Raw genomic sequence first — 26,793 nt, forward strand, 5'->3', positions numbered from 1 at the left:
CCCACTGAGCCACCCAGGCGCCCCCAATTTCTTGAATTTTAAATTGATATTTTAAATTCAAATTCTTTAAATTCAATTTCTTCTTACAAATTCAATTTCTTTCATAAGTAGGGCTATTTAGGTTTCTATTTCTTCTTGAATGAACTAAAATAACTTGGATCTTCCAAGGAATTTGTGTTCATCTAAATTGTCCAATTTATTATAAATTGCTTGTAATATTCTGTTGTTTTACTATCTATAGACTATACTGGTTTGTACCTCTTTCATTCCTGACAATGGCCATTTGTTTCTTCTTTTTCTCCAGATCAATCTAGTTAAGAGGTTTATGATTTTTTTTTTTTTGAGCTTCTCAAAGACTCAGCTTTTGGTCTAATTAAATTTTCTCCATTATCTTTCTTTCTCCAGTGTCATAGATTTCTGTTCCACCCTTGTTCTGTCCCTTCTTTTGCTTATACTTTTATTTGGTCTTCTTCCTCTAATTTCTTTTTTTTTTTTTTTTAAGATTTTATTTATTTATTTGGCAGATAGCGAGAGGGAATACAAGCAGGGGGAGTGAGAGAGGGAGAAGCAGCCTTCCCGCCTAGCAGGGACCCTGATGCAGGGCTTGATCTAGGACCCTGGGATCATGACCTGAGCAAAAGGCAGACGCCTAATCACTGAGCCACCCAGGTGCCCTTCTTTTTCTAATTTCTTAAAGTGGAAGCTGAAGTTATTGATTCAACACCTTTTATCTAACAGACATTTAGTACTATAAATGTCCCCCCACATACTGCTTTGGTTGCATCACAAAATACAAGGTCAACGCACAAAAATCATTTGTATTTCTATATACAGGAATGAACAACTGGTAACCAAAATTAGAAAAACAATACCATTTACTGTAGCTCCAAGAAAATAAAATACTTAGCTGTAAGTTCAACAAAACTTGTACAGGATCTGTATGCTGAGACCACGAAACCACTGACGGAAGCCCCAGATGCAAATAAACGGAGAGACAAGACACATGACGGTTTAGAAGACTCACTATCATATGTGAATTCTCCCCAAATTTATCTATAGATTTAATGTAATTCCAATCAAAGTCCCAGTAGTGCTTTTGTATAAATAGGCTCATTCTAAAATTTAGATGGAGAGGCAAAATTGATGGACAAGTCAAAATAATTTTGAAAAGGCAGAATAAAGTGAGAGGAGTCACACTAACAGGTTTTTAAGATGGATACAAGCTACCATAACTTTGATGATGTGGTACTGGTAACAGGAGAGACTCACAGATCAGTGGAAGAGAATACAAAGTCCAGACATAGACCCATACAAAAACGGCTAATGGACTCTTGACAAAAATGCAAAAGAAATTCAGAGGAAAACAAAGTCCTTTCAACAAATGGTCCTGGAACGACTGAACATATAACCCTATGCCCCCAAAACCAAATACACCAAAAACATAATCCTCACACTTCAAAAAAAAAAATTAACTCAAAGTAGATCATAAACCTAAATGTAATATTGGTAAAACTATAAAACATGTAGAAGAAAATATAAGGGAAATCTTTGACAACTGGGGCTAGACAAAGATGAAGAAGATGGAACACCAAAAAGTTCAGTCCATAAAAGAAAAAAGTTGATCAGTCCTAGGTAAAGACACACTCGCCAACGGACTCCACACAAGTTTCTAGTCCAAGAGCATATGGAACCAATTTGGGCTGTGCGCCATATTTGAATGAACCATCAAATGTTATCTTTTTGTTTTTTTAAATGGGTGGAGTCCTTTTGAACTTCAGTCTATTGTGTCTGCTCACTATTTCCTCATTTTCAAGTACTCTTGAATTTAGCCTTTATTCAAGGGGGTCAGCAAAGCAGGGGTCCTAGAGCAGGGGTCACCAAACTTCCTGTAAAGGGCCAGAGTATTTTCAGCGTGGGGGGCCGTAAGGCCTCTATTACAACTATTTACCTCTGCCCTCAGCAGAGCAGCCAGAGACAACAGATATTTGTTTCTATTAGGTGGGTTCCAGTGAAACTTTACAAAAACTGCCTGAGGTTTTATTTGGCCCATGAGGCCATAGTTCACTAACCCCTGTCCTAGAGGCTGGAGCGACGAGGAGCTGAGCAGGCAGCTCTCGGGCACAACCACAGCTGCTAAGCGTCAAGCACTAAGCAATGAACGAGCAGCTGCCTGGACTGTTGGAGAAACCTCAACAGCATGAAAAACCTCAACAGCGTGAGAAACCTCAACAGCGTGAGAAACCTCAACAGCTTGCAAGCACTGGTCCCAACGTGGTTTCCCGAGACATCTTTCTAATCAGAACTCCCGCTTTAGCAGTGTGCACACCTTGTCAAGTCCTTTGACTAACCACGCAGCAAGGGTGGAGCCTGTGGGGCTAGGTGGTAGAGCTGTGTCAAGAGCCCAGTCCTCCTGACCTCAACCTCCACGTCTTTCCCACCGAACAAGCCTCCCTTTACAAGGAAGGAGCTCCCCAGAAACTGAGAAAGAAGCTTCACCTGCCCCATCGTGCAGGTAACTGACTTGAGTCTCAGCATTGCTCAAGGACAGGATCAGAATCACCCACTGCGTCAGCATCTTGACATGGGAGACCCGGCTGACCTGGAAGCACAGCCCAGGAGAAGAAACAGTGCCTTGGCCCCCAGCCCACTGGTGGCCTGAGACACGGGGCGGCAGGGCCAGGGTCCAGGACATTCTGCCAAGGCCCCCCATCCCCATAATACCCACAGCAGGCTTGAAGGAACAGACTTTATTATTCTAGCTCTCGAACACTAGAGGCTAAAATTCCGCTGAATTCTACCAACCTATTTACAGAGTGCTGTGTGCAGGCCAGGCGGGGCTGGGCTAGTTCTCCCCCAACCCCCCACCCGTGCAGCCTCCAAACAGGCCTGGGCCCCGTTCTGCCTGTAGCACACAGAGGACATTTATATACACACGGCAAACCCCCGAGACAGGACACCAGGCAGGATGGCACCGAGCGACAGAGGGGCGGACAGGCAGACACACACACAGGGGCTGAGACCACTGAGAAGGCCCGGGGGCCTCAGTACTTCTTCAGGCTGTAGGCCAGGCTGCTGGGGACCCTGGCACCCAGCAGGGGCGGCGAGTTCCAGACAGCAGAGCTGGTGCGCTTGTGGTAGCGGGGTTTGCTCTTTTTGAAGATGTCCTCCAAGTCCAGTGGGAGGATGGTTCCAAAGAGCTCGAGCAGGTTCAGGGGGTGGTAGTACTGGTGGATGATGGCCTGGCTTAGCTGAGTGCCTGCGGGGGGACACGGAGGGTCAGGTCACTGCCTTGGGGCTCCTCGTGAGTCTCTCCAACCCCCGGCCCCTTGTCGCCTTCTCCGCCCCAGCATGACCCCACGTCTGCCACACTGGCTCCTCTCTCAGGGCCCTCGTTCCCTGAAAATGCTCTTCCTGCCTGTTCCCACCGCCATCCTCTGGAAGCTTCACCTGAACACAGGTCCCCAGGTGCTCACGTGGGCCAGGCCCTGGGTCACTGCATGACCTCATTATCCCCACAGCCACCAGGGAGGCCGCTCCTTCATCCTCCCCGTTTGATAATGGTGAGACTTGCCCAAGGGCCCACGGCTAGTGACTGGGGGGAGCTGGGGTCTAGAGACCAGTCTAGCTCCAGAACGTAAGCACATACTGCCATCCCCGACCGCTGTGCTCGGGTGCTTCTCCCCCTGCACTGCCACGTCCCGTGGCACAGGGAGCTTACCAATGGAGCCCCTGGGCCAAGGCTATGGGTGGCACACAGCCCAGTTAGGGAGTCCCTGGGGGGGCATTAGGAAGTGGAACATGTGCCTGGCACTTATAAACACTAACTCACTTCATCCTAAATAACCCTTCTCAGCAGGCATCACCCCCACTTCACAGATGAGAAAACTGAGCCAGGTTAAGTTGGTGAAGGTCAAGCACCATTAGGGGGCCCCTCGGGCATGCTGACCCCCATGCATGCTGCCACCTCCCAAATGACCTGATGTCAGACGTTAAGGAGACTAAATCAGATTCTGGCCAACATGGAGTTCAAGCAAGGTGACACCAAAGCAAGCTGTCTTCTGGAGAGAGCTGACCCCTATGGGGCTCTGGGCCCTTCTCTCCGGGCAGTGAGACTGCATCCCACCCTCAGCCCAGCTCAGCTCACTCGATAAAGTGCCCATGGTACACACGGGCCCCGCCCCTTTCCCAGTAGGCCTCGCATCCCGGTCTTCAGTGGCCTAGTCACCCCCACCCACGCTCCTGTTTAAACATCGCAGCTTGTCTACTCCGGGATCAAATCCTGCTCAAGCGTCCCTGCCTCAGACGTTCCCCAGCTGCCCAGAACTGCCAGCTCCAGTTCTTGGGTGCTGCCTAAAACCTGTTAGCCCATCTTGGTGTTACTCCTACCCGAAGCTGCTTATTTGGGTCTACCTCCAGCTGGCCCATTGGGTAGGGCTCCAAGGGGGGGGCACAGAGCCAAGCGGGAACAGCCAGCACCATGCCTGCGGGCAGCCAGCCATAATTTAACTCATTTCTTAAGAAGAGAGGCGCCTCCCACCGTCCAACTGGTCCTCAGATAAGCCCACTGGCCATACAGTGCCCGCCCTCCCCTGGCACATCCCAAGGTCCACCACAGGCTTGTTGGGCCGAGTAGCCAGCCCGTGAGTACAAGAGCCTCCTGGCACCCACAGCTGGCAAGCCAGTATGTCCAGGATCCAAGATGTCACAAGAGAGGACCTAGGTCTTCTGGGGAACTCTGAGCCCTGCTTACCTCTAGCCCAGGTGGGGATAGGCTTCCGGGGATGGGCCTCGTCATCGGTGGAGTCATCGCTATTCAGGTCCATCCCGTAGTTATCTGGGTTGATCTTGGGGGGGGCCCTGTGGCCCTGTGGCGTCATCTGATAGGAGGTACAAGCTGGAGACTGGAGAAGACGAACATGGCTGTCAGTTCCCCCGGCCCGCCTTCTTGCCTCTCTCACCGCCGAGGGCCGCTAGGGCTCTAGTCAGCACCCCTCATTTCATGGGGAGTAAGAAAGGTTCAGGGGCTCACTTTTTAATTTTAAAAAAGTCATACCATAATGACTGTATCTTCCCTTTCTTTTTTAAAATTTTTTTTCATTTTATTTTATTTCTTTTCAGTGTTCCAGAACTCATTGTTTGTATCTTCCTTTTCCAAGTTAAAGTGCTTTGCAAACATTCTTCCTGGTCAATGTGCCACCAGCAGCCAGGGATATCCCCCTGGGAGCCCCATGACTGGTGCTTACTTTAACCATCTGTTATAGATGAACATTTGGCTCCATGCATCCTCATAAGCTATACTGCAATGAAAACCCTCCCACGTACGTTGTTTGTAAGAGCATTATGCTGTTACAAGGGCTCGTTACAGAAATTCTGGTACAAGGGGCATCTGGCTGCCTCGGTCGGTTGAGTGTCCAACTCTTGATTTTGGCTCACGTCATGAGCTCTCTCCTGTAAGGGTACCTTTCTTTCACTTTATACTCTCTAAAAGAATTTAGTTTCTTCTTCTTTCCCTTTTTTTTTTTTTTCTTAATAACAAATTCTACTTTTAAGAATAAGAAAATGGTAAAAACAACTGGGCCACCTGTATCCTTCCTCTTTCTTCCAGTCCTAGTACATAGTCTGTGCCTCCAGCTACTGGGAAGGGAAGGACCAGAGACCAGAGCCTCTCCACTCGGGTGCCCGGCCTCACCTGCACATCCACAGTCACATTCAGGCCTTTGCTGGCCGCTGCCGCCGTCGCCGCTACCGCCGCCGCCGCCCTGGCTTTCCTCTGCTGTTCCTCCTGCAGCCTCTCCTCGGCCAGACGCTGCTCCTCTTCCTGAGGCCGGTGTCGGAGACTGAGCATGTCCTCACCACCCCCCACGCCAACCCCATGCAGCCAGGCAGGCGAGGCACCTGCTGGGCCAGCGACCCCCAGGTCGGCCCAGAGCTTGGCACGGACCCCACGGGAGCCCCAGGCCCACTCCCCTTTACCTTCTTTTTCTTCTCCTCGAGCTCCCTCTGCAGCCGCTCCTTCTGCAGCCGCAGCGCCTTCTCCCGCTCCCTCTCCTGCAGCTCCCTGAGGACCAAGCGAGAGCCTGTCAGGAAGCTGAGTCCTAGCCCAGTTCCCAGTATGAGAAGAGTCTGCCCTTTCGCAGACCCCCAAGTGAAGGGGGCAGCTGCCTCCTGGTGACGGCTCTGCATGTCTCCCTTCCACACGCCCACGGAAAGCAGGTGGCACGATGCCAGGACGCCGCCTGGGCCAGCGGGGGAGTGGGCCCCTCACCTCTCGGCCTGGAGCCGCTCCTGCTCCCTCCGGCGCTCTTGCTCCCGCTGCTCGGCCAGCTGCCGCTCCTGCTCCCGCTGCTCCGCCAGCCTCTTGGCCTCCGCAGCTCTGCGTAGCCGCTCCTGCTCCTCCTCCTTCTTCTTCTGCAGCTCTTGGTGCCGCCGCTCTTCCTCCTCCTGTGAAGGGAGAGCAAGGTCGGGGGCCTCGGGCCAGCCTCAGGCAGGCGAGGGGAGGGGGCTGCAGAAGGGGCTGGAGAAGGAGCGAGGACAGGGTGGGAAGAGAGCTGCTCCCTCCCAGCGGCGAGAGCCAGGGCAGAGCTCCACCAAGAATCACCAGGAAAAGTGCCTGTCGTGCAGCAGCAGAGCCGGCAGTCAAGGGCAGAGACTGGAGACAGACTCCCCTGCTGTGTGACCCCAGCCAAGTGCCTTAAGCTCTCTGGCCTCGGTTTCCTCATGGATAAATGGGAACAACAGTAATACCCACAACCGCAGGAAATTGCTGAGTTCATACACCGAACGTACTTCGGTGTCTGGCACGTAGCAGATACTAACTAAATTGTAGTTATTTGGGGCACCTGGGTGGCTCAGTGGGTTAAAGCCTCTGGCTTTGGCTCAGGTCATGATCCCAGGGTCCCGGGATCGAGCCCCGCATCGGGCTCTCTGCTCAGCAGGGAACCTGCTTCCCTTCCTCTCTCTGCCTGCCTCTCTGCCTACTTGTGATCTCTGTCAAATAAATAAATGGAATCTTAAAAAAATAAAATAAAATAAAAAATAAATTATAGTTATTTGTACTTAACCCCCTAGTGACAGATTTGTGCTCCCTGTCGTTCATCCGCACACCAGCCCTATCAAGTAGATACCACTGTTACCGGAAGGACCTGAAGCCCAGCAAGGTCGATTGACCTGCCCAGGGTCACACAGCTGCCAAAGTGGCAGAGCCGAGACTGGAAGTCTGGCTCCGGGGTCTGTACGCTTAACTCTCGAACTGTCACCTCCACAGCAAACGGGAGGGAAGTTCCTGTCACCATCCACGTCTCCCAGGCATTTGCTGAACCTCCTCCGGGGCTGAAGCCACGGGAGCCCCCAAGACCAGCCCAACCAAGTGGGGTGCGCCCAGCCGTGCTGGGGGACTGAGGCACGTGCCAGCCTTCCCCACCCTTCCTGAAGCCCGAGCCCGTCGGCCCACCTGCCCTCATACCTGCTGGAGCCTCCGGAGCCGCCGCGCCTCCTCCTCCTGCTTCCGGCGCGCCTCCACCTCCTCCATCTTCTTGGCTGCTGCCTTCTTCCTGGCTTTCTCCTCAGCCAGCCGCTCCTCCTTGGCCTGCAGAGCCCACCCAGATGTGTCCATGAGCACACCCCTCCTCACTCAGCCCTGCAGAACGGGCGCAGAACTCTGCACCCCCTGCCCCTGCAAGACCTGCTTGCTCCCCACGGCCCAAGGGAGGGGCACCCGGAAGCCACGGCCCCCCCCAGTCTGACCTGCTTGGGGCCCACCGGGGTGCAGCCCAGCCCAGAGCGTGGCCGCCCACCAGCCCGAGGCTCGCACCTTCTCAGTCTTCTCGTCGATCTGAGCAAACTTCTGCTCGATCTGCTTCTTCTTCTCCTCCTTCATCTGCTCCACCCGTTCCCGGGCCTGCAGCACCTTGCGGAGGCGCTCCTCACGCTTCCTGCGGGCACAGGGCAGTGGTGGGGAGCCCAGCCGAGTGGAGCCGAGGCCGAGGCCGGGGCCGGGGCCGGGGCCGGGGCCGGGAGGCAGAGCACTTACAGCTTCACCTCCTCCAGCCGCCGTCGCTTGTCTTCCTCCACCTTCTGCCTGCGGAGCAGCTCAGCCTCCTCCTTCCGCCGCAGGTTCTCGAGGCGCTGCCGCTCCTTCTCCTGGGGCGAGGTGGGGTGGGGTGGGGTGGGATGAGGCGGGGTGGGGGGGGGTAAGTGAGACCCTGGTGCAGTGAGGGTGCCCCTTGGGCCCCTGCCAGAGTGCTAGAGAGGCAGAGCCGCCCCCAAACGTGCCTCCCTCTCCAATCAGATTGAGGTCTGGGGCTACAGTCCTTCTGGGGGGGCCCTAAGGCCTCCTGAGTGCCCTTGACTAAACCCTGCCACATCGCAGCAGCACAAAAATCGGGCTCAAAATTGGATCTATGTTTTTTTTTTTTTTTAAGATTTTATTTATTTATTTGACAGACAGAAATCACAAGTAGGCAGGGAGGCAGGCAGAGAGAGAGGGGGAAGCAGGCTCTCTGCTGAGCAGAGCCGGATGCAGGGCTCGATCCCAGGACCCTGGGATCATGACCCGAGACAAAGGCAGAGGCTTAAGCCACTGAGCCACCCAGGCGCCCATGGATCTATGTTCTGGTTACAACCATGTTAAAGTGCACTCGCGAAGCGAAGGAAGGGTAAGACCGGGAAGGGACAGACTGCTGTAGAAGTTGCGGTTAACATTCTACCCGGGGCATGGTAGGTACATAATGTTCATCTGTTAGTACTAGGCTGTCACTTTTATGCTATGTGTACACACACGCGCGCGCTCTTGTGTTTCTCAATATTTGAAAAAAATGGAATACAGCCAAATGCTAACAAAGATTACTATAGGCTGGGGAGATAAAATTAAGGATGGCGGATTCTCTGTGATACAGGAACATTGTGATTTTTACCACTTTTTAAAAGTACTAGTTGGTTGTTCAGCAAATCAGTGCTGAGACCCTCCTCCTCCGAGTGCCCAGAAATCCCCAAAGGCACAGCAGGGGGCAAGCAGAGGTGGGGACATGGAGCATTCCCTGGCCAAGGACAAGAGCGGTACTTGCCCCCTGGCAGCTGGGACCTGGACCCCTCTCCTGCCTCCCATCAGACTCTCACCTCTGGGCTCGGCCACCCAGAGGCCCCTCTCCGCGCATGAGTGACTATCCATTTCCCCTTGGCCTCTGACTGCAGATTTCCCACCTAGAAATCTGGGCCCAAGGTAATACGGCCCTAAAGATGGAGAGCAGGGCTCCTCCTGGTTGAGAGCAGACACTCCGCGAAGCCTCTCGCACTGAACATGGCCATAAACGCCTGCATGGAGCAGCTGTGTGAGGGCTATGCGGGCAGACAGAAGGGGAAGAGCAGGCTTTGGAGCATCACCGAATCCACAGTAAGTTTATTATTTTTCCTCTCATCTAAACTCAATGAGGTCTGAAACCCCAAAGGGCCCTGCAGTGCAGACAGACAGAATGTGGGAAAGGCCCTCTCGTTCTGACTCAGGGAGTGGAAAGGGGACATCTAATGCTCAGAGTATGCAGAAAGCCCGATCTTGGTTTGTCCTTTTCTTCCTCCTCTCATGCCCCAGGCCACAAAAAACCCTGTGACAGTGGGGACAGCCGCAGTTAGAAGAACCTGCAGTGTCAAAACCCTGAAGGAGGAGAAGCTTCCCCTCCCTACTGCGGGGCTGTGATCCCAGAAGCTTGAGACAAGGCTGCTGCTCCTTCCTCTCCCGCCCAGCAGCTGACTCCAGATGTGGCCGTGTAAGCGCGAGGCAGAGCAGGGTAATAAAGCCTCAGCTTCCTGGCTGGGGGACGGAGAGGGAGAATCGCAGAGACAGGAAACGTACAGTATAGATGGAGAAAACAACACTGTCGGGTTGTGTGCGAATGCCGAGGCTCAGCTGCGAGGGGCAGACGCATACACAGGACCCTGACTATCACACCGCTATTCTAAAAATGTTTCGACAGTAGTCACGTTCTTGAGACAACTGGCAAAACAGAAAATCTCAGCAGACAGAAGATCCAGAAAAAAAGTAAATTGGAAATTTGAGAGCTCAAAATACAGTAACAGAGATAAAAAAAACAAACTCAGTGCCTAGGTTCAAGAGCAGAATGGCAAAGACAGACAGTTATCAATAAACGTGAAAGTAAGTCAATGAAACACCATCTGATCCAGAGAGAAAAAGCTACTGAAGAGAAACGAATGGAGCCCGAAGGACTGCGGGACACACAGGAAGGCCCGCCGCCAGCATGGGTGTCGTCGCCACCCACGATGGAGAGAAAGAACTTAATACTAAAAACTTCTTAGCAACAGTGGCTGCGGACACTCCACATTTGGTCAAAGATGTAACTCTGCAGGTTCAAGGTCACCCAGGCAGAAGTCAACTCCCACCCCCTGCTGTCTGGTGAGGAACACACCTGGGAGGCAAAGTTCACGTGGTACCTGGAGCGCCCACCACCCTGTGTTCCTGCCCCAAGGGCTGAGCGGACTCCTGCTTCCCACAGGGCTCAGCAAAACTGGTTTTGTTCTGAAAGTCTGAGTGCTAAAATTTCCCAACACAGGCCAGGGAACCTGTCCTGGGCATTGTGAACTTTACAGGAGAAAGCAAGAATTGTCCGTGTCATAGAATCCATGTGTGCCCTTTGTCCCAAGCCTCCAAGGTGGGCTGGATTGTCCCTGCTTCCCAAAGGCCGCACTGAGGCCAAGGCAGCAGGTGAGAAAGCCAAGCTTGTTGAGCCCCTTCTGTCTCCAGGAGCCTCAACCAAGCAGTCTCTCTGCCTTTTACTCAAAATCACTTCGTACCAAGCCCTGTGCTGGGTGCTTGGAACGCAGGACTTTGGCTCATCCGTTTCTATGAAACGACCTTGATCTCATTCTGTAGCCAAAGGAAACTCAGCCAAAGGTTAGGAAAGGAGTCCAAGATCCCGAGGTCCCTGTGACCCACTTATGCCCTCTGTCTCCGAATGGAGAAACGGCCCACCAGCCCCAGATGCTCAGCTGAAGGGGACCAGCTTCCTTGCAGGAGAGGCAAGTTCAGGGCCTACCTGTCTAACTGCTGGGAAGCCCCCTGACCTGTCTAGCCCGAGGCCCTCTGCTAAGAGGTAGAAGCCCTCCTAGCAGTAGGCCCTTCAAAGCACCAGTGGGAACCAAGGAGACCCCAGGAAGCCAAGACTCCAGGCTGAGCCGATCCTGGCTATCTGGGGCTCCTTCCTCAGGGCCCGTGGCCCGGCTCAGCTCTGAGGTATCTGGGAAGAGAACAGCTTCCGTGGCCTTCTCTCCAGAGGCTGCTATCAGCAGTTCCACTGCTACGCCCACAAAACTCAGCCTTGAACCCTGGCTTCCCCCACAGTTCCGCCCCTCAGGGCAGTAGCGAAGGTCTGTGACCCAATCCATCTTGGTGGCTCTGGGGTTCAGAGACAACTTATCTGTTCTCTTCACAGCCCCAAACCCTGAGGGGGAGCCCAGAGCTGGGGAGTAGGGAGGGAGGTGCTGTGGGGAAATCCAAGCTGTGGCCCCCGCCAATGGGCGCAAGCCGCACCCCTTCTGCCGCCCCTGGCTTCAGGGAGGTTCTGAGATCAACATACATCCTCCCGGGAGCAGAGACAAGGGCAGAGAGGATAGGGCCCGCATGGGGAGGGCACCCGGAAGGGCTGGGCGTCTCCAGGCAGCCACCCAGCGCCTCCGGTTCCCCCACTCCCTCGGCCGCACCCCTCCATTTCCCATGTTAGTGCTTCTACACACGCTGGTGGGTTTGCAGGAGCAGGGCTAACCAGGTAAGTGCTAGGGGGAGCTAGGTTACCAGGACAGGAAAAGGCTTTACTTACAACGAAGCTGCACTGTGGGGAAGAGGAGACAAGGAAAAAGCCAGGAGTTAATGGCAGGCTGGAGGACGCCCTGAAAGCCAGCCACCCTCTTGGCCATGCCAGCATCGGTGTGTGGCCCGCAGCCTCTCATCAGCAGCCCCCCGCTGCCTGCCAACTCAGCAGCCCCCACCCCCAGCAAGCACAGCATCCACGTGTGTCCCTCACCCTAACTACTCAAGCCCCCAGAGTGGGCGTCGGGATGGACGGTCATGGCCTTGGCCAGCTAGCCATTTCTACTACTTCTCAGCCCAGCGGCCAAGGCCCAGGTGTCACGGGCAGCCAGCCAAGCCTGTAAGCCGTGGTGCAGAGCCCAAGGAGCAGGGACAGTCCTCCAGTGGCCATAGAGGAGGGAGCTGGCCCTTGGCCAGGGCCAGGTCACGGCTGCCTTGGTCCAGACCCATGCTCCTCCTGGCAGCCGAGGGGACTGGAGCCTCCGGCCGCACCAGCCGGCTGGAGCAAAGTTTGGCCAGGGCCATGGGCTCCCTCACCTTAGGGTCCATGCGCACGGGAGTGTTGCGCTTGATGAAAGACTTCATGACACTGCTGCGGGGCGCCGAGGTCGGGGTCATGAGCATCTGGTTCCTCTGCACGGTGTGCAGGAAGGTCCGGAGGGGCCGCACCACCTGTGGGAGGGGACCAGGGTAAGGACAAGGCCACAGGGGGCGGGGCACCGAGGGAGGGAGGGCGGGCGGGCAGGCTGGTGCCTGCTCACCTTGCTGGCAGGGCAGGGCGGGGAAGGGGTCTTGCTCCTGGGGGCCTGCGGCTCCCCGTCCTCCAGCTGCGGCTCCCCGTCCAGCTGCGGCTCCTCGTCCAGCTGTGGCTCCCCGTCCAGCTCACTGACCGCCTGCTTGTAGCTGCGCTTCCTCCTGCCGCAGCGGGGCCACAGGCACGGCGCAGGGCTGAGCCCAGGACCCTCCCCAGAGCCCCAACCTCATCCTGTAAGAGGTCCCCCATGAACAGAAGTGGGCCCAGCAGAGGGCTCCCGACTAAAAAGCTCTGCTGAGGTGGGGTCTCCCTGACCGACTCTCTGCTGCCCAGAGGAAGGGAAGTGGCCTGTCCCAGGTCACACAGCCAAGAAGGTGCAGAGGACAGGGTCTGGGATTGGGTTATCCACTCCCAGACCAGGTCTGTGTCATCGCAGTGAGCCAGCTCCTTCATTCAGCCAGAGTACTAGGCTCCCCTCACCTCCTGGCTGAGAGGAAACAGAGGCCCCCAACCCCATGCCCACCCTCCCGAACAAGGACTCCAGGTTCATGCCCCTCTGGGCCCCTCAGAATTGTTGCCTGCAAGGCCCCCTGCCTGGATGCAAACCTGACACTCTGGGGGCGCTCCTTGGGGCCATCTGCTTGGTCAGTCTTGGGCTCTGTGAAGAGAGCAATTTTGGTGAGGCTGCAGGAACAGCTTGGAGGGGCCAGGGTGCCCCCCCCACCCCGCCCCAAGCAGCAGCCACGGCAGGGGCAAGGCTCTCTTCCTGGCAGACCCCAAGGTGGCCAGTGGCAGACACCATCAGCCTCAGCCCCGAATGGCTTCAAGCCATCTGGGGACATCCGGAGCCCAGCATGCTATGCCCTGCTCGTGGACTCCCTCAGCCCCCAGCCTGGCCCCGTGACAAGAACGGCAGGACAGTCCTATCGAGGTGACCCCAACCATGTCTCTCCACCAACACTGAGAGTTGGTGGGGGTGGGTACCCTTCAGGAGCAGAAGCCTGTGGAAACTGGAAACTCTAACAGACCCCTCACCCGGCTTCGAAACCGCACTCCTATAGGGCCTATGGGCTGGGGCCGGCATGACGGGAGGAGGGAAGTGCTCCTCACACGCGGTGTGGGGGTAGTACCTTCTGTTTCACTGCCCTAGGAGAGCATGCATCTCCCCCTCCTGCTTAATACTCTCCCACAAAGGGACCTTAGAGTTCACCCATGGGCTACAGGGCTGGCATGGCCCTTGTCCCTGACCCCCGCACAAAGCTGAGAAGCCATGTTCAAAGACCTCATAGTTCTCGTGCTCTTCCCACTGAGGAGACATAAGCTAGGCCTTGGACGCCTGTGGCAGCTAGTCGGGGGGTGCCAGAGCCCAGAGCTCTCCTGTCCTCTTCACACAGGGGACCCACAAAGGTGAGAAGTGAGCCAGTGGCCGAGACATAACAAGGCCAGGTGTTCACACCCCAGCTCAGGGTTCCTCCCACTGCCTCCAGGAGGGGGGGCACAAGCCTCTGACAGACAGACAGAGTCAGGCCAAGGCCACCAAGGCCAGCGCGGCCCTGGTCTCAGTACACGACAGGTCAGACTCACCTTGCTGCCCTTCAGAGGGCGTTTCCTGGCCACCAGCCACAGGCCGCGAGGCAGGTGTGCTAATGGCGATCTTGGTGGCACTGCGGGATGCGCTCTTGGGGACCTGGGGGAGAAACCAAGGCTTCGGGGTCTCACCTGGGACTCCCAGGCCCTTGAGCGCTCCTCTCCCTGGCCTGCTCGCCTTACCTCCGGATCAGCTGCCTCCACGGGCTCAGCCTCCTTGCCGGGCTTCTGCTCAGGGCTGAAAGAGCAAGAGGCATGTGGGACGTGCCCAGCCGGCCTGGGTCCTCCTCACAGGAGCCCTTCCCCACCCCATCAGATGCACTGGCCTGGGTCACAAACCCACAGTGCCAGGCAGGCCAGGAGGACAGTAGCCAGAGCCAGCAGCTCCCCGGAGTGGCTGCCGCCTGGGCAGACGAGGATGGTCAGCTTCCGAATTCAGCTGCATTCGGGATGTCAGCCCCTTCCCGGCTCTACCCCAATCCTGCATGCCCCGATAAGCCACTGTCTCTCGTGTCTTGTGAGACCACCTCTTGATTCACAGAAGGGCCAGTAGACCCTTTGGATTTGCCAACCCATGAAGCCCACGCCCCCCAGGGTAAGGCTTGGAAGAGTCAAGGCCAGGACAGGGCTGACAACTGTGTGCGGCTATAGTTGTGGGCAGTCCCCACCAGGAGGGAAAGCTCGGGCACAGGAAATGCTTCTAGCCTGGAGCTCCCGTACACAGGAATCCATGCGCCCTGCCCAGCCCTGGAAAGCTCCCCAAGCCCTAGAACTGAACTCACCCTACTTTCTGGGGCACCTCAACATTCAGGAGCCTCTCCAGGTAACTGTGACCTGAGGGGAAACAAATGAACGAATGATGCCTCAGAAACTGGCCAGGTGCCACTCCAATAGGCCCAGAGAGCCAGGTGCTGGTTGGGGCTTGGCCCCCCTTCACCAGACCCAGACCCGCTCCACCCCAGAGACCCCTCCCTTCACCAGACCCAGACCTTCCCCACTGCAGAAACCTTTCTCTTCACCAGGCCCAGGCCCTCTCCACCCAGAGACCTCTTTCTTCACCCAGGCCCTCTCTACCTCAGAGACCTTTCTCACTAAACACAGACCCTCTCCATCCCAGAGATCCCACCCTTCATTGGGCACAGAGGTCCTGAGCACATTCTCCCTGCTCCTAGTGCCCTCAGTAGAGCTGTTGGCTTATGTCTCCTACTACTCCCTAGCTGGCAACCTGCCCATCTGAGGGCAGGTCTTGGCTCCTTCACAGGGCTATGAGTATCTAGTGAATATCTGATTCCAGGCCCCCAACATCCAGCATGGGGCCCAACAAAAAGCAGCTCGTTCATTCAGCAATTATTCTTTGAGGGCCTACTATGTACCAGGCCCTGAGCCAGGCCCTGGGGACCTAATGGTGAGCAAAACAAACAGAGCCACTCTCCGGTCTATATAACCATCAAACAATGTAGTGAAAGACAGGTGGTATGTGTGATGACAGGAAAGAGCAGAGGATTTTGAAAGACTATAAGGGGGCCAGGACCTGAGCTGGTCTAGGGGCTGGGTCATGAAGGAAAACAAGGACACAAAGGGGCAGGGTTGGCAGGGAGAAGGATGTCCAGGTCAGTGGTTCCCAAAGCGTACTCTCAGATTCCTGGAAGTCAAGTGCCCAACCCTTTCAGCCAGGATCCGTGAAGTCCTGTTTCCACTGCAACACAGAAACAATTTTCCCTTCTCACTGTGCTGGGATTTGCCCTGAAAGAGCAAAAGCAATGCTAGGTGAGACTGCTGGAGCGTGAGCGCTCGACAGAAGTCACAAAACCAGCTGTACGCCACACTCAGCACAGAAATGTCGTTTCCCTTAAGAATGTCCTCAATGAAGGAGTAAAAACTATTAATTTTATCAAATCTAAACTTAAGTGTGTGTCTTCTGAACCTCTGTGTAGAGGGTGGAAAGTTTGTGCAGTGCCCTCTGGTGCACAGCCATGTCCCTCGGAAGGTGCCCATGTTTGAGTACCCAGCTCAACTAGCCACTTTTTCACGGAACTATTTTTCATTGAAAAGGCAACTGGCAAACAATGGCTATTCAGTCTTGGATAGTTGGCAGTACCCAAGTATCTTAAAAAATGAAGTGAGCCTGTCGCTTCATGTGAAACAATAAATATTTGTTGCCAATAATTCAAAAAAGGAGGCCCCCCCAAAAAGGCCAAAAATAGAATTTTGAAAAATATGTATGCACTATCATGAGCTTCATAGCTTCCCAATACCTAAAGACTTTTCAGGTAAGATCAGAAAGCAAATGTGCTCCTTTTAAAGAAACAGATGATGAAGGGTGTCGACGTTTAGAAGATGCACGTAACTCAGTAACACATCCAAATAATCGATGCACAATGCTACAAAATCAAACATGGCTAAAAGTTCCATTCAAAGTGAAAGACAGACCAGGGTGGGATCAAGGATAGTTTCTGATTCTACACTGCAATGAGCTTCTAAGAAGCCACCACTTGTGTTAAGAATGCACAAAATTGGGGCGCCTGGGTGGCTCAGTGGGTTAAGCCTCTGCCTTTGGCTCAGGTCATGGTCTCAGGGTCCTGGGATCGAGCCCCACATCAGGCTCTCTGCTCAGCGGAGAGCCTGCTTCCCTTCCTCTCTCTCTCTGCCTGCCTCTCTGCCTACTTGTGATCTCTGTCTGTCAAATAACTAAATAAAATCTTAAAAAAAAATAAAAAAATAAAAAATAAAAAATAAAAAAAAGAATGCACAAAATTATCTGGAAAAAAAATGATTGTGCACAATTATCTGAAAAGACTTTTAAAGTACTCCTCTCTTTTCCAACTACGTATCTGCGTGGGGCCAGCTTTTCTTCATATGTTTTAACCCAAACAACATAAGCCAGCAGATGGGAGTACAGAACCCAGATGCATCTTTTCGAGCCACACATGCAAAAGATCTGCAAGATGTAGAGCATGCCCAGTCTCCTCCTTACAGTTGTTTTAGAAAAGAGTTACTTATTCTATTCATTAAAAAAAAAACTAACGTTAATCAACAATGGGTTTTTTTAATATCAAAGTATTGAATAATATTCTTAATCTTTACTGTCGAAATAAGTAATAGGACTACAGAGAATATTCAATAGTACTGAAACATTTTACATCCCTCAGATTTAGTTTCTAATATGGTAGCTATCAATGGAAAGAACCCTCATCATCAGAAGCTCTTTGGGGTCCTCCTTAATTTTTAAGACTGGAAGCAGCTGTTTAGACCGAAAGTTGAGAGCTGTTGGTCTAGGTGGAAGGAACAGCACCTGCGAAGGCCGCGAGGCAGGAAAGGGCGGACTTTCCTGAGGTGACGCTGAGAGGCAGCTGAGGTGAGGCCATGCAGTGTCCATGGGCATAAGGGAAGGCGGGAAGAAGAACAAAGGGCTGGAGCAGCAAACTTGAGGCGCAGAGAGAAGAGCAGCAGGACCCTGCTTCCGGGAGTGTAGCGGGGCCTGGGGCAGAGCCCGCCCACAGTCACAGGTGGGGCCTGCTCCCACCTGCGGGGGCCAGCAGCCTTACAGCTCCCCTCCTCGTCTCCCATCCCAGCTCAGCGCTCGCTGAGGGAGCCGAGGGATGAGGAGACACCACATGACCGCACCTTCCGCCAGTGCAAGGACTCCTCCGGAATGTTAAGTGCCATCTCCATGCCATTCGGGCCTCGGGCCAGGTGTGGTGGCAGGGAGATGGCGTCAGTCCCGGCAAAGGGACGGATGGGCTGTTTCCCAACACAGTGGTGGTTGGGGGGACCCCAAAGAGGAGCCTGGCCCAAGGAGCAGGACCCTTCAAACACGCTGAAGCAGGCTCTGCCTAACAACGTCCCAACCCACCCCCCTACCCCGCCGCCAGCCCAGTGGCTCCCTCTGGCCAACGCGCACCAGGCCAAGAGTGCAGGGAATGAATGCCCCCGCCCGGCAGCCCCTTGCCTCAGTGCCCCACCTGACTTCCAGGGGTGCCCTCCACCCCGCCCCCCACAGCACCAGGCCCCTTCACGGGCAGGCCTTCCTGTCTCACTTCCCCACGACCCTGCTGTAGGCGTTTCCCACACCTCCAAAATTAACAAGCTGCACTCAAATCCTGACATCAAGGCTGCTTCTGGGGGAACACAAACTAAGACACCCCCCACCCCCAAGTTGCCTGTCAGCCAAGACCCAGAGCCTAGGCATCAGGAAGGCCTCCAGGAGGCCTGTCTCCCTCACTGTTCCACATCCTTGCAGCCCAATTCAGGTCAGGGTCAGCCTGGCCACGACCAGACGGAGCTTCAGGAACACAGGCCTTCTGCGGTCTTATGGTTTAAGACTGATCGAGCCGGTACCCTCCCCTCGCACTAAGATGAGGTCCAACACTCAAGGCAAGTGTTCTCACCATTCAACGGACGGGAAAACTGAGGTCCTGAGAAGGGTGTGCCCAGGTCACCGAGGCTCTGTGTGACTCCAGGGCTTAACTGCCAGGTTTTACCATCTCCCTCCTTTCCCTCCTCCTTCCACCTCAAGGTGGACGAGCCCTGCACTCAGAGTGAGGAAGACTTGTCTAGAGTCTCTCCCCCGCCCCCGCCCCGGCTCTAGAGCTCCAGGCTCAACCACTCCATCAGACCCCTTCCAAGGATCAGATTCAGGAGTGAGCTAACCAACGAGGCAAGTCAGACACCTCAGCCACTCTGAGAATCCAAACACGGACAGTGGGCCAGGTGCCTGGACTGCGGTCCTCAGGCCCCATGACCCGGAGCAAGTCCTTCCCCAGGGAGGGAAGAGGCCTGGCAAGGGGAGACGGCCTTACCTGCCGGACTGAACCCCACTCCAGGGCTCTCCACAAGGCCTCCTCAGCCAACAGCCTGCCATTCCAGAAAGGTTGAAAAGGGCTCAAGCCCGTTTCCCAATCTTATAGATTAGGTGCCTGCCATAAGCTTCGGGTTCCTTCTCTGTAAAGTGCAGGAATTCTAACAGGCTAACAGTGTTGCTGCAAGGGCCAAATGACAACCTAGCGTTTCACACATCAAGAAGCGCCAGGCTGACGTTGATCCCAATTGTGAGACACATTCACTTAAAACCTGGCCCTTCTTCTCCATCAGTCCCACTGCCTCACTGTCCTCTGGCTAGACCCTGGCGGCAGCCTCTTCCCTAGTCTCCCTGCCTCCTTCACTCCCTTCCTTTTGGCCATTTTTCACACAGTGCCAGGGGCCGTTCAACAACCATCAAGGGATGACATCCTCTGCATCAGTGGGGTCAAGCCCAAGCCCCTTGTGTGGCACATGAGCCCAGGATACCCCATTACCTGCCGTGTTATTCCTCTGGGTGTTTGCACAGGCTGTTCCCTCTGCCAGGGATACCTTGCCCCATATCTTTTCCCACCTGCCAAAGCCCGGGCACCCTTCAAAATCCTCCCAGGTGAGACCCCACCTCCTCCAGGCAGCCAGCCCAGACTCCTCCCAGCTGCCCGTCCTCCTCTGTGGCTCATAATAGCTGCTCCCACTGGAACAATATCCCCGAGCTGGGACCAGATGATGATAAAAATGACTAACGCTAAAGATGCCTAAGTGGCACAGTCGGTTAAGGTTAAGCATCTGACTCTTGGTCTCAGCTCAGGTCGTGATCTCAGGATCGTGGGATGAGACCCATGTTGGGCTCCACACTCAGCAATGTGCTTAAGACTCCCTCTCCCCCTCTCTCAGGCCCTACCCCTTGCGCACACACACTCTCTCTCTCAAATAAATAAATAAATCTTTAAGAAAAAATGGTTAACGTTAACCGTGGAGGCCCACGAAGAAGTTTCTGAAATCTGTTTAAGGTCACAGGGCAGGTAAATGGCTGAGTTCTCTGTCCCGCCAGAATGAGCCTGCTGCGGTGAACAGCCCAGTCTCTTCCCCTCAGTATCCCCAGACCAACAGTTGTGCTATCAGGAGGTAGCCTACAAATGCGGTCAGTCTACGTGAGCCTCTGTGGGAAGAAAGTGGAACACACTGGCCCTGGATAAAAGACCTAGGTTTGAACCTCAACATTGGCCATTAATCACAGGGACACTGTGGCCAACCTCCCTGGACCTCAGTTTCCTTGTCTGTAAAATAAGAGTGTCGGACTAGATTTGCGCTTTCCAGTACGGTAGCCACTAGTTTAAATCTAAATTAAGTAAAATGTAATAAAACTAACAATTCAGTTCCTCAATCACACTAGCCACTTTTGGGGGAGCTTAACAGCCACATAGGGCTAGCAGCAGCTACGGTAGGGGACAGCAGACAGGGCACATTTACTCGGCTGAGGAAAGCTCTAGGGACGGCACCTTGCTAGATGGTTCCCCGGAGCTCCTCTGGCTGAGCCAGGCATCAAGAACCCTCCACGGCGCCCCGACCCACTGCGGATCCCCGCGCCCCAGACTCACAGATGATGCGGGCCGAGGCGGCCGGCTCTTCAGCGGCTTTCTTGCCAATCCTTCTGCTAGACCTGCGGATGGGTTTGTCCTTTCGGTCCACCAGCGAGTACTTCTCGGCCAGCGACACCTGGCGGCCAGGGGAGGATGGTGCGATCAGGCTGCGCCGTACTGACTGCGGGTCCACGCGGGTGCCCGTGGGCGTGGAGCAGTTGTCCGGCAGGATGGGAGCCAGCACCCGCTCCTGCCACGGGGACGCAGGAGAGCCCAACAGGTCCTGCGGGCCCGGGGAAGCCTGCGCGATCCTGAGCTTGGAGGCTGACCGGCTTGCTCCGACCCCTCGGCCCTTGGAGTCCTGGGGTGTGGCCATTAGGGAGGTCACGGTGACAGATTCCAGTCTCCTGGCCTCTGGCTTCTTGGGGGTTGATTGCTCTTCCGACATCGACATGCTAGGGGAGGCAGGAACTGAGGCTGGAGGGGACGGAGCCCGGGAAGGCGACTGGGCGGACTTGATCCCGCGGAGGTGCTGCTCGGCGCTCCGGCGCTCGCTGACGCTGATCTCCACCACCGGCACCAGCGGGCCCTCGGCCAGGCTGTTCCGGGGCTTCTTGGTCAGCGCTGTGGGAGACTCGGGGCTGGACGAGGGGGCAGCGGACGCCGCGGTGGCCGCCACAGCTGCGGCCGTGGCGCGGGTCATCCGCCGCAGGACAGAGCCGTTTTCCCCCACCACCGTGGCCAGCTTCTCCACCTTGTCCTTGCTGCGGAGGTGCCGGGAGCTCAGCTGGCTGCTCCGGGTTTTTCTGCGGGACAACCTGCTGGAGGCAGCCGGAGCAGAAGCTGAGACAACCCAACACGGCAAGGGGCATCCCACAATCGAGCAGGGGCACACTCATCTCCCCAGGAGCCACTAGCTTGCATGGAGTATGACTCAGAGGGCTGGCAGGGGGAAGACCAAGGCCAAACGCCAGCCGAGACCACCGGCTGCTCCTCTCTGAGCCTCAGCCACCTTACCTATAAAGCTGGGACAATGCCAGACCGGACAGAACTGCTGGGAAGATTAAACTCACAAAAAGCTCCCGCTGACTGAGATTGCACGGTGCAACGCATCTAGTCATGCTGAGGAGGCTCTAGTCATGCTGTCGCTAAGTCCACAAGAAGACCCTGAGAGGTGGGGACCACCCTCCTCACCTTAGAGACAAGCAAACTGAGGCTCAAAGGTGGAAAATTAACCCAACCGAGAAGGGGCAGAGCTAGGGTGTGTGCGTTAGAGATTGCCTGACCCCAAGACCCAGCCTCTCTCCCCCAGTACTCTGCAATCCACAGTCATTTCCATGGACATCGTCAAACCCAGCAACAGGAGGAACCCTGGTGCACACCTCTGGTTCCTTGCTCCCAAGCAGAAGTTTGGATTCTCTTTTTTCTCCCACCTCTGGAAATCCTTCCAATCCCCCAAGACCCAGAACACACACAAACACACACACACACACACACACACACACACACACACACACACACGCTCTGGACTCCACCATCTAGGGGTCTTCGGTCACGCTTTATTTCCCTGGGACATTCTACCCCTCAGCATGGCCCACATGGTATCCACCACTACCCCTGCTGGCCTCTGCTCCCCATGAACGCCCGCGAACCAATGCCTCCCGGTGGGCGCCAACCCTCCACAGACCCCACCTGCCCAGCTGACCCTCCTCACACCTTTTCCGGATGGGGTCTCTGTTTTCATCTTGAACATAGGAAACCCGTCTTTTCTTCCGTCGGTTCTTCTGAGAAGGTGTTTTGGGCATCAGCTCAGGCTCCTTGCTGAATTCTCTGTTTGGTACAAGGACAGTGATGTTCGAAGCTGCCCCAGAACCGCAAGCCTGCTCCCTGACCCAGCCTGGCCCCACCCCTCTCCTGGCAGTGACAGGTCGAGCCCGGATGACCCACACCAAGCTTTGAAGGCCACATGCAAGCCCCCTGCCAGGCATTCGGGGCTTCGTCCCAGAGACACAGAGCGGAGCAAGGCTCCCACGCGAGCCTCTGCAGCCCCATCCTGAGGCCCGGCCCAGGACCATCTCCCCTTCTTCCCATTATCCGGGGGGGAGCCGCCAGCACACCTTGCACTCTGGGGGAACCCTGGCAGCCTGTCCTGCGGGTCAGGTAGGGGATGAAGGCTGCTGTGCTCCCAAGGGACCTCCTGCCAGCACACGCCTGCCTTTACCTGGTGAACATGCGCTCGGCTTCCTCCTCGATCTCTTCCAGCCACACCAAGTCCTTATTGTCCACATTGCAGATGAACTCCATGAGCTTCTGGTCACATAGCTCCAGCAGGTGAATGGGCCCTGGGGCTGTCGACCCCATGGTGGCTCTGGCTGGTGAAAGTGAACAAGAAGCCCAAGGGCTCAGGGTTGGGGGCTAGGACTTCCCCCAGGGGAAGAGCCTGCCAGGGCCCAGCTCCCGTCCTCAGCCACAATCACCCAGTAACTGAATCAGATCCCCTTCCTGCTCACAGCCACCCCCACAGGGGCAAAATCCCAAATGCCAATCCACTAACCACATTTTGGCAAAAAGGAGGGCCCCGCCTTCTTGCTGTTCAAATGCCTTCCCAACTGACCCCCCAACCCCCAGCCCACTGTCCCCTTAAGTCCACACTTCCCAGCCAATTCCGGTAGCAACAGTCCTTACAAATGGCCTTTTCTGGGGCTTAAAATGACAAGACATGGCCAACTGCTTTCCTGGATCAGGGAGAAACTGCAGGCAGCACAGGACCCCTCTCTACCTGCACAATCTCAGGCCTGTGGGCTCTCCTCTTACTACCTAGGGGTGAGCAACGGCTAGACACAGCCACCCTGAGCGACACACAAGCTGACCCTTGGCATCAGGCCAAAGAACATCAGCTCCAACAGCTTCTTCAAAAGGTCAGTGAACAGAAGGTTCTGCATTCCAAGGGAGTTGGTAAGAAAGTAGGGGTTCAGAGACATGCTCCTCTCCAAAGAGCCCCCTACCACCTTCTCCCTTAAACTGAAATGCCCTAGAAATGAATGAGAGAGCATGAGGGGAGTGGATAAACAATGTCTTAATTTTCAGAAAATACAAGAAACACAAAATCAATATCTCTTCATTTCTAAAACAAACCAGCAACTCAGGTATCCTCTTTAAGGCTGTTATAAAATCATCATCAAAGCCCCAGGCCAGGAAGAAGAGTTCATTACAGTCACAGCAGGAGCTTAATAAATATCCTTAGAGGGGAATGAATGAGTGATGGACGTCAGCCATCATAACAGACGGCATGTCACATACCACAACAATGACCCACCACCCTGATCTACACCCCTAAAATCAAGAAACCGCAGAGCTCAGCCTCCCACTGAAGATGGAAGCTCCTGGTTGGGACGCCTGGGTGCCACAGTCGGTTCAGTGGCTTGATTTTGGCTTGGGTCATGACCCCAGGGTCACTCTGCTCTCAGCTGGGAGTCCAGAGTTTCTCTCTCCCTCTGCCCCTCCCCCACTCTGCACAAGTTCTCTAATAAAAAAAATATTAAAAAAAAAAAAAAAAAGATCGAAGCTCCCGGAAGGAGGTTCTAAATCACTGATCCCTTGACACCTTATAGAGCTTAACACCAGGCCCTGTTGCAGCTTCACAAGACTTCATGGGGCCTGATTTCCAGGGCACACTAGCCTTTGTTCCTCAAGCAAGATCTGCCCGCCATCTGGAAACTTCTGTCTCCGATTTGCACCTGGATCTCAGCAACTCAGGAAGGACCTGACCACCACCACTATACCATCTATAGATTTCAGTTCTCTGCATGGCACTTGGGTAACTGTGTATCTATCTGTTCACTTACTGCCTGTCTCTGCCCACTAAACATTTGCTCCCCCAGGGCAAGCCTTTTCTGTCTTGCTTGCAGATGAAAGCCCAGAGCCTGGCACAGTGCCTGGCATAAAGGGACTACTTATTGAATGAATTAATTCATCTGTCAGTTCTACACCTAGAAATAAACATCCTATAGGTACCTCTCCCCCCAGGCAACACACAGGGACACCATTCTACACAGGTTAGGGCATGCCATACACAGGTTAGGCTCCTGCTCTTAGATGCCAGAAGCAGCCCTAATCAGGATAGGGGCAGTTACAAAGGACGGCAGAAGCTTTGGGCAGAGACAGCTCTGAAGCCAGTCAATCACAGGCATGGCCTCTGTGCTGCCATCCCTCCCCTCAGACCCTCTGTCCCAGAGCTCAGCCCTGCCAAACGGCAGGACCCCAGTTCCAGGCCAGGAAAGAGAAAATTGTTTAAAGAAGCCAAAACCAAAACAAAGGTTCGCTGAAGAGCTACAGCAAGCAACACTATACTATCTTTTTTCTTTTTTAAGTAATTGTTCAAAATAGCAGAGTTGGTGAGAGCTTCTTTCACAATGTACAAAAAAAGTGTTTATTTAGGCTTCTTCCATGATAAAGGTTTTTTTTGTTTTGTTTTGTTTTTTTGAGACCTCAGCTTGGCTCTTTAAAAAGGGTCACTATAAGTTAGAACAGAGAGATGACTCTAAGAAAGGATCAGTGTACCACAGAGGCTCCTGGAAAGAACAGTAAGAAAATCTCTTCTGCCCGTGAAGAACCTGTGTGCACAAATCAGGACAGCCAACATCCCACCAAGGGAGAAGGGAGCGCACCTTCCTCTCCCAGTACTTCCCTCACACCACCCACGAGACCGGGGGCCCGTTTATTGAGGTGCAGGAAGTGGAGCACTTAACCGTCTACCACACCTCAGCGAAGGTCTGGTCGCGATCATAAATAGCTGCTCCCACTTACTGAGCCCTGCCTCAGTGCTCAGGTAGAGCATCGTCCCATTTACCGCCCACCATGATCTCAGGGACACCCGTGTGCAGATGAGGAAACTGAGGCAAAGAGAAGTCGAAGTCCCCCACTAAATCAGGGGCGGGGCCTGGATTTAAACCGTGCTCCTGACCACAATCTATGCCGCCGGCTCGATTTCAGTCTCTGAAGGGTGGGCGCCGGGTTTGGGCCTGGGCACCCGCGGGGAAGACCACGGCGGCGGGATGGAATCGAACCGCTCGCTGACTGCGAAAGTCCTTGCGGAGGGACAAATGAGGGGCGGCCCTGGCCTCCGGAAATGGTCAATTTAAAACGTTGCTCAGCTGGTGGGGGAGGTGTTGAGCGAGGGTTAACTGTACAGAAATGCCATCTGGCATAATCCCGGGTTGCTGTGCGTTTCATGTGCGTCCAGGTCAACAAAGGGTCTCCCAGCACAAAACAAGGCACCCGACCGGAAAGGGAGAGGAATATTATTCTTTCGGAATCTGGTGACCTAGGCGGAGGATAAGGGGTCATCTCAGGCCCCAGGACCAAGGCAGGTCACCTCGCCACCTGGAAGAAGTGGCCCGTGCATTTCCAGGCCGCGGGGCGAAGCGGGGGGTGTCACGCCCCCGGTCCGGAGTTGGCGGGAGGGTAGAGAACCGCCAACCACCCCCAGCCCCGCCGGCCGCCCCGCGCACTCACTCGACTGCACCGCGTCTGCTAAGTGCTGCTCCGATCCAAGTCCGGCGGCCTCCCTAGCAGAGCCCCCGGCCGGCCCAAAACTCTCGGCTCTGGGTCTCCAGGGCTCACCGCTTCGGAGACGCAATGGGGCCGCGCAGCTCGGCGAAACCTCCGAAATTTCAAAACTGATGATTCGACCAATCCCCGGCGAGTTTGTCTAGAGCCTACAAGACTCTAAACCAATCAGATAAGAGAAAGCGCGAGCCCGGCCACCTATTAGCTACGTGGGTTGGCCGTCTGCGGGGCTAAGGGGCGGGGAAAGGAAGGGCTAAAACTTTAACCTGCTCAGCTTCCGGGAGCGACAGCAGGCGGCCGAGGGAGGAAGTCGCGCCCGGCGGTGGATGCGCGCGCACGGCCCCTCACGCCGGAACTGCAAGCCCCAACATGCACTGCGAGGCCCCGCGGGAGGCGGGGGAAGTCGTTGGGGAGGGGCGGGGCATCGGTGGGGCCGGACCTCAGAACCCTGTTTACCGCGGGAACCTTACGCTTTGCAGTTTCTTAGTCTGGCTCTCTTCTTCGTACTGAATGGCATCTATCTGACCTCTGCCATTTTTGAGAATTAAAAAGGATATTCTTTATAGAGCGCGCCAGACTTTGTGTTACTCCAGAGCCCAGCAGCCTGGGTCCCACAGTCTAAATGTTTATCAGTTGATGACTGGATAAAGAAAATGGGGCATAGGCATACACTGGACTATTACTCAGCCTTGCAG

At 54.9% G+C, this 26,793-nt stretch overlaps 1 protein-coding gene across 1 annotated transcript; it reads right to left on the minus strand.

Moving 5' to 3' along the window:
- Positions 1 to 1,490: 1,490 nt before the first annotated feature.
- LOC111150007 (inner centromere protein-like) lies at positions 1,491 to 26,191 on the minus strand. The gene is made up of 19 exons (XM_022507318.1): positions 26,045 to 26,191; positions 22,752 to 22,902; positions 22,247 to 22,360; positions 20,549 to 21,348; positions 14,936 to 14,987; positions 14,337 to 14,391; positions 14,151 to 14,253; positions 13,173 to 13,224; positions 12,574 to 12,727; positions 12,350 to 12,484; positions 11,823 to 11,834; positions 8,030 to 8,139; positions 7,811 to 7,931; positions 7,463 to 7,585; positions 6,266 to 6,441; positions 5,974 to 6,058; positions 5,690 to 5,818; positions 4,751 to 4,901; positions 1,491 to 3,256 (listed from the first exon to the last, which is right to left on the minus strand). The coding sequence occupies exons 2-19, from the start codon at positions 22,889 to 22,891 to the stop codon at positions 3,042 to 3,044; spliced, it is 2,727 nt and encodes a 908-aa protein (XP_022363026.1). The 5' UTR covers positions 22,892 to 22,902; positions 26,045 to 26,191; the 3' UTR covers positions 1,491 to 3,041.
- Positions 26,192 to 26,793: the final 602 nt, after the last annotated feature.

Source organism: Enhydra lutris, unplaced genomic scaffold (genome assembly GCF_002288905.1).
Source record: "Enhydra lutris kenyoni isolate GAN:26980312 unplaced genomic scaffold, ASM228890v2 scaffoldscaffold22, whole genome shotgun sequence".
Taxonomy (NCBI): Eukaryota; Metazoa; Chordata; class Mammalia; order Carnivora; family Mustelidae; genus Enhydra; species Enhydra lutris.

Coding starts and splice junctions, on each gene's coding strand:
- LOC111150007 (XM_022507318.1), bottom strand. CDS start 22,891: ATGGGGTCGACAGCCCCAGGGCCCATTCACCTGCTGGAGCTATGTGAC. Junction 14,392..14,935: donor GAGGTGCCCCAGAAAGTAGG/GTGAGTTCAGTT, acceptor TTGCTCTTTCAG/CCCTGAGCAGAAGCCCGGCA. Junction 4,902..5,689: donor ATGTGACTGTGGATGTGCAG/GTGAGGCCGGGC, acceptor CGTCTTCTCCAG/TCTCCAGCTTGTACCTCCTA.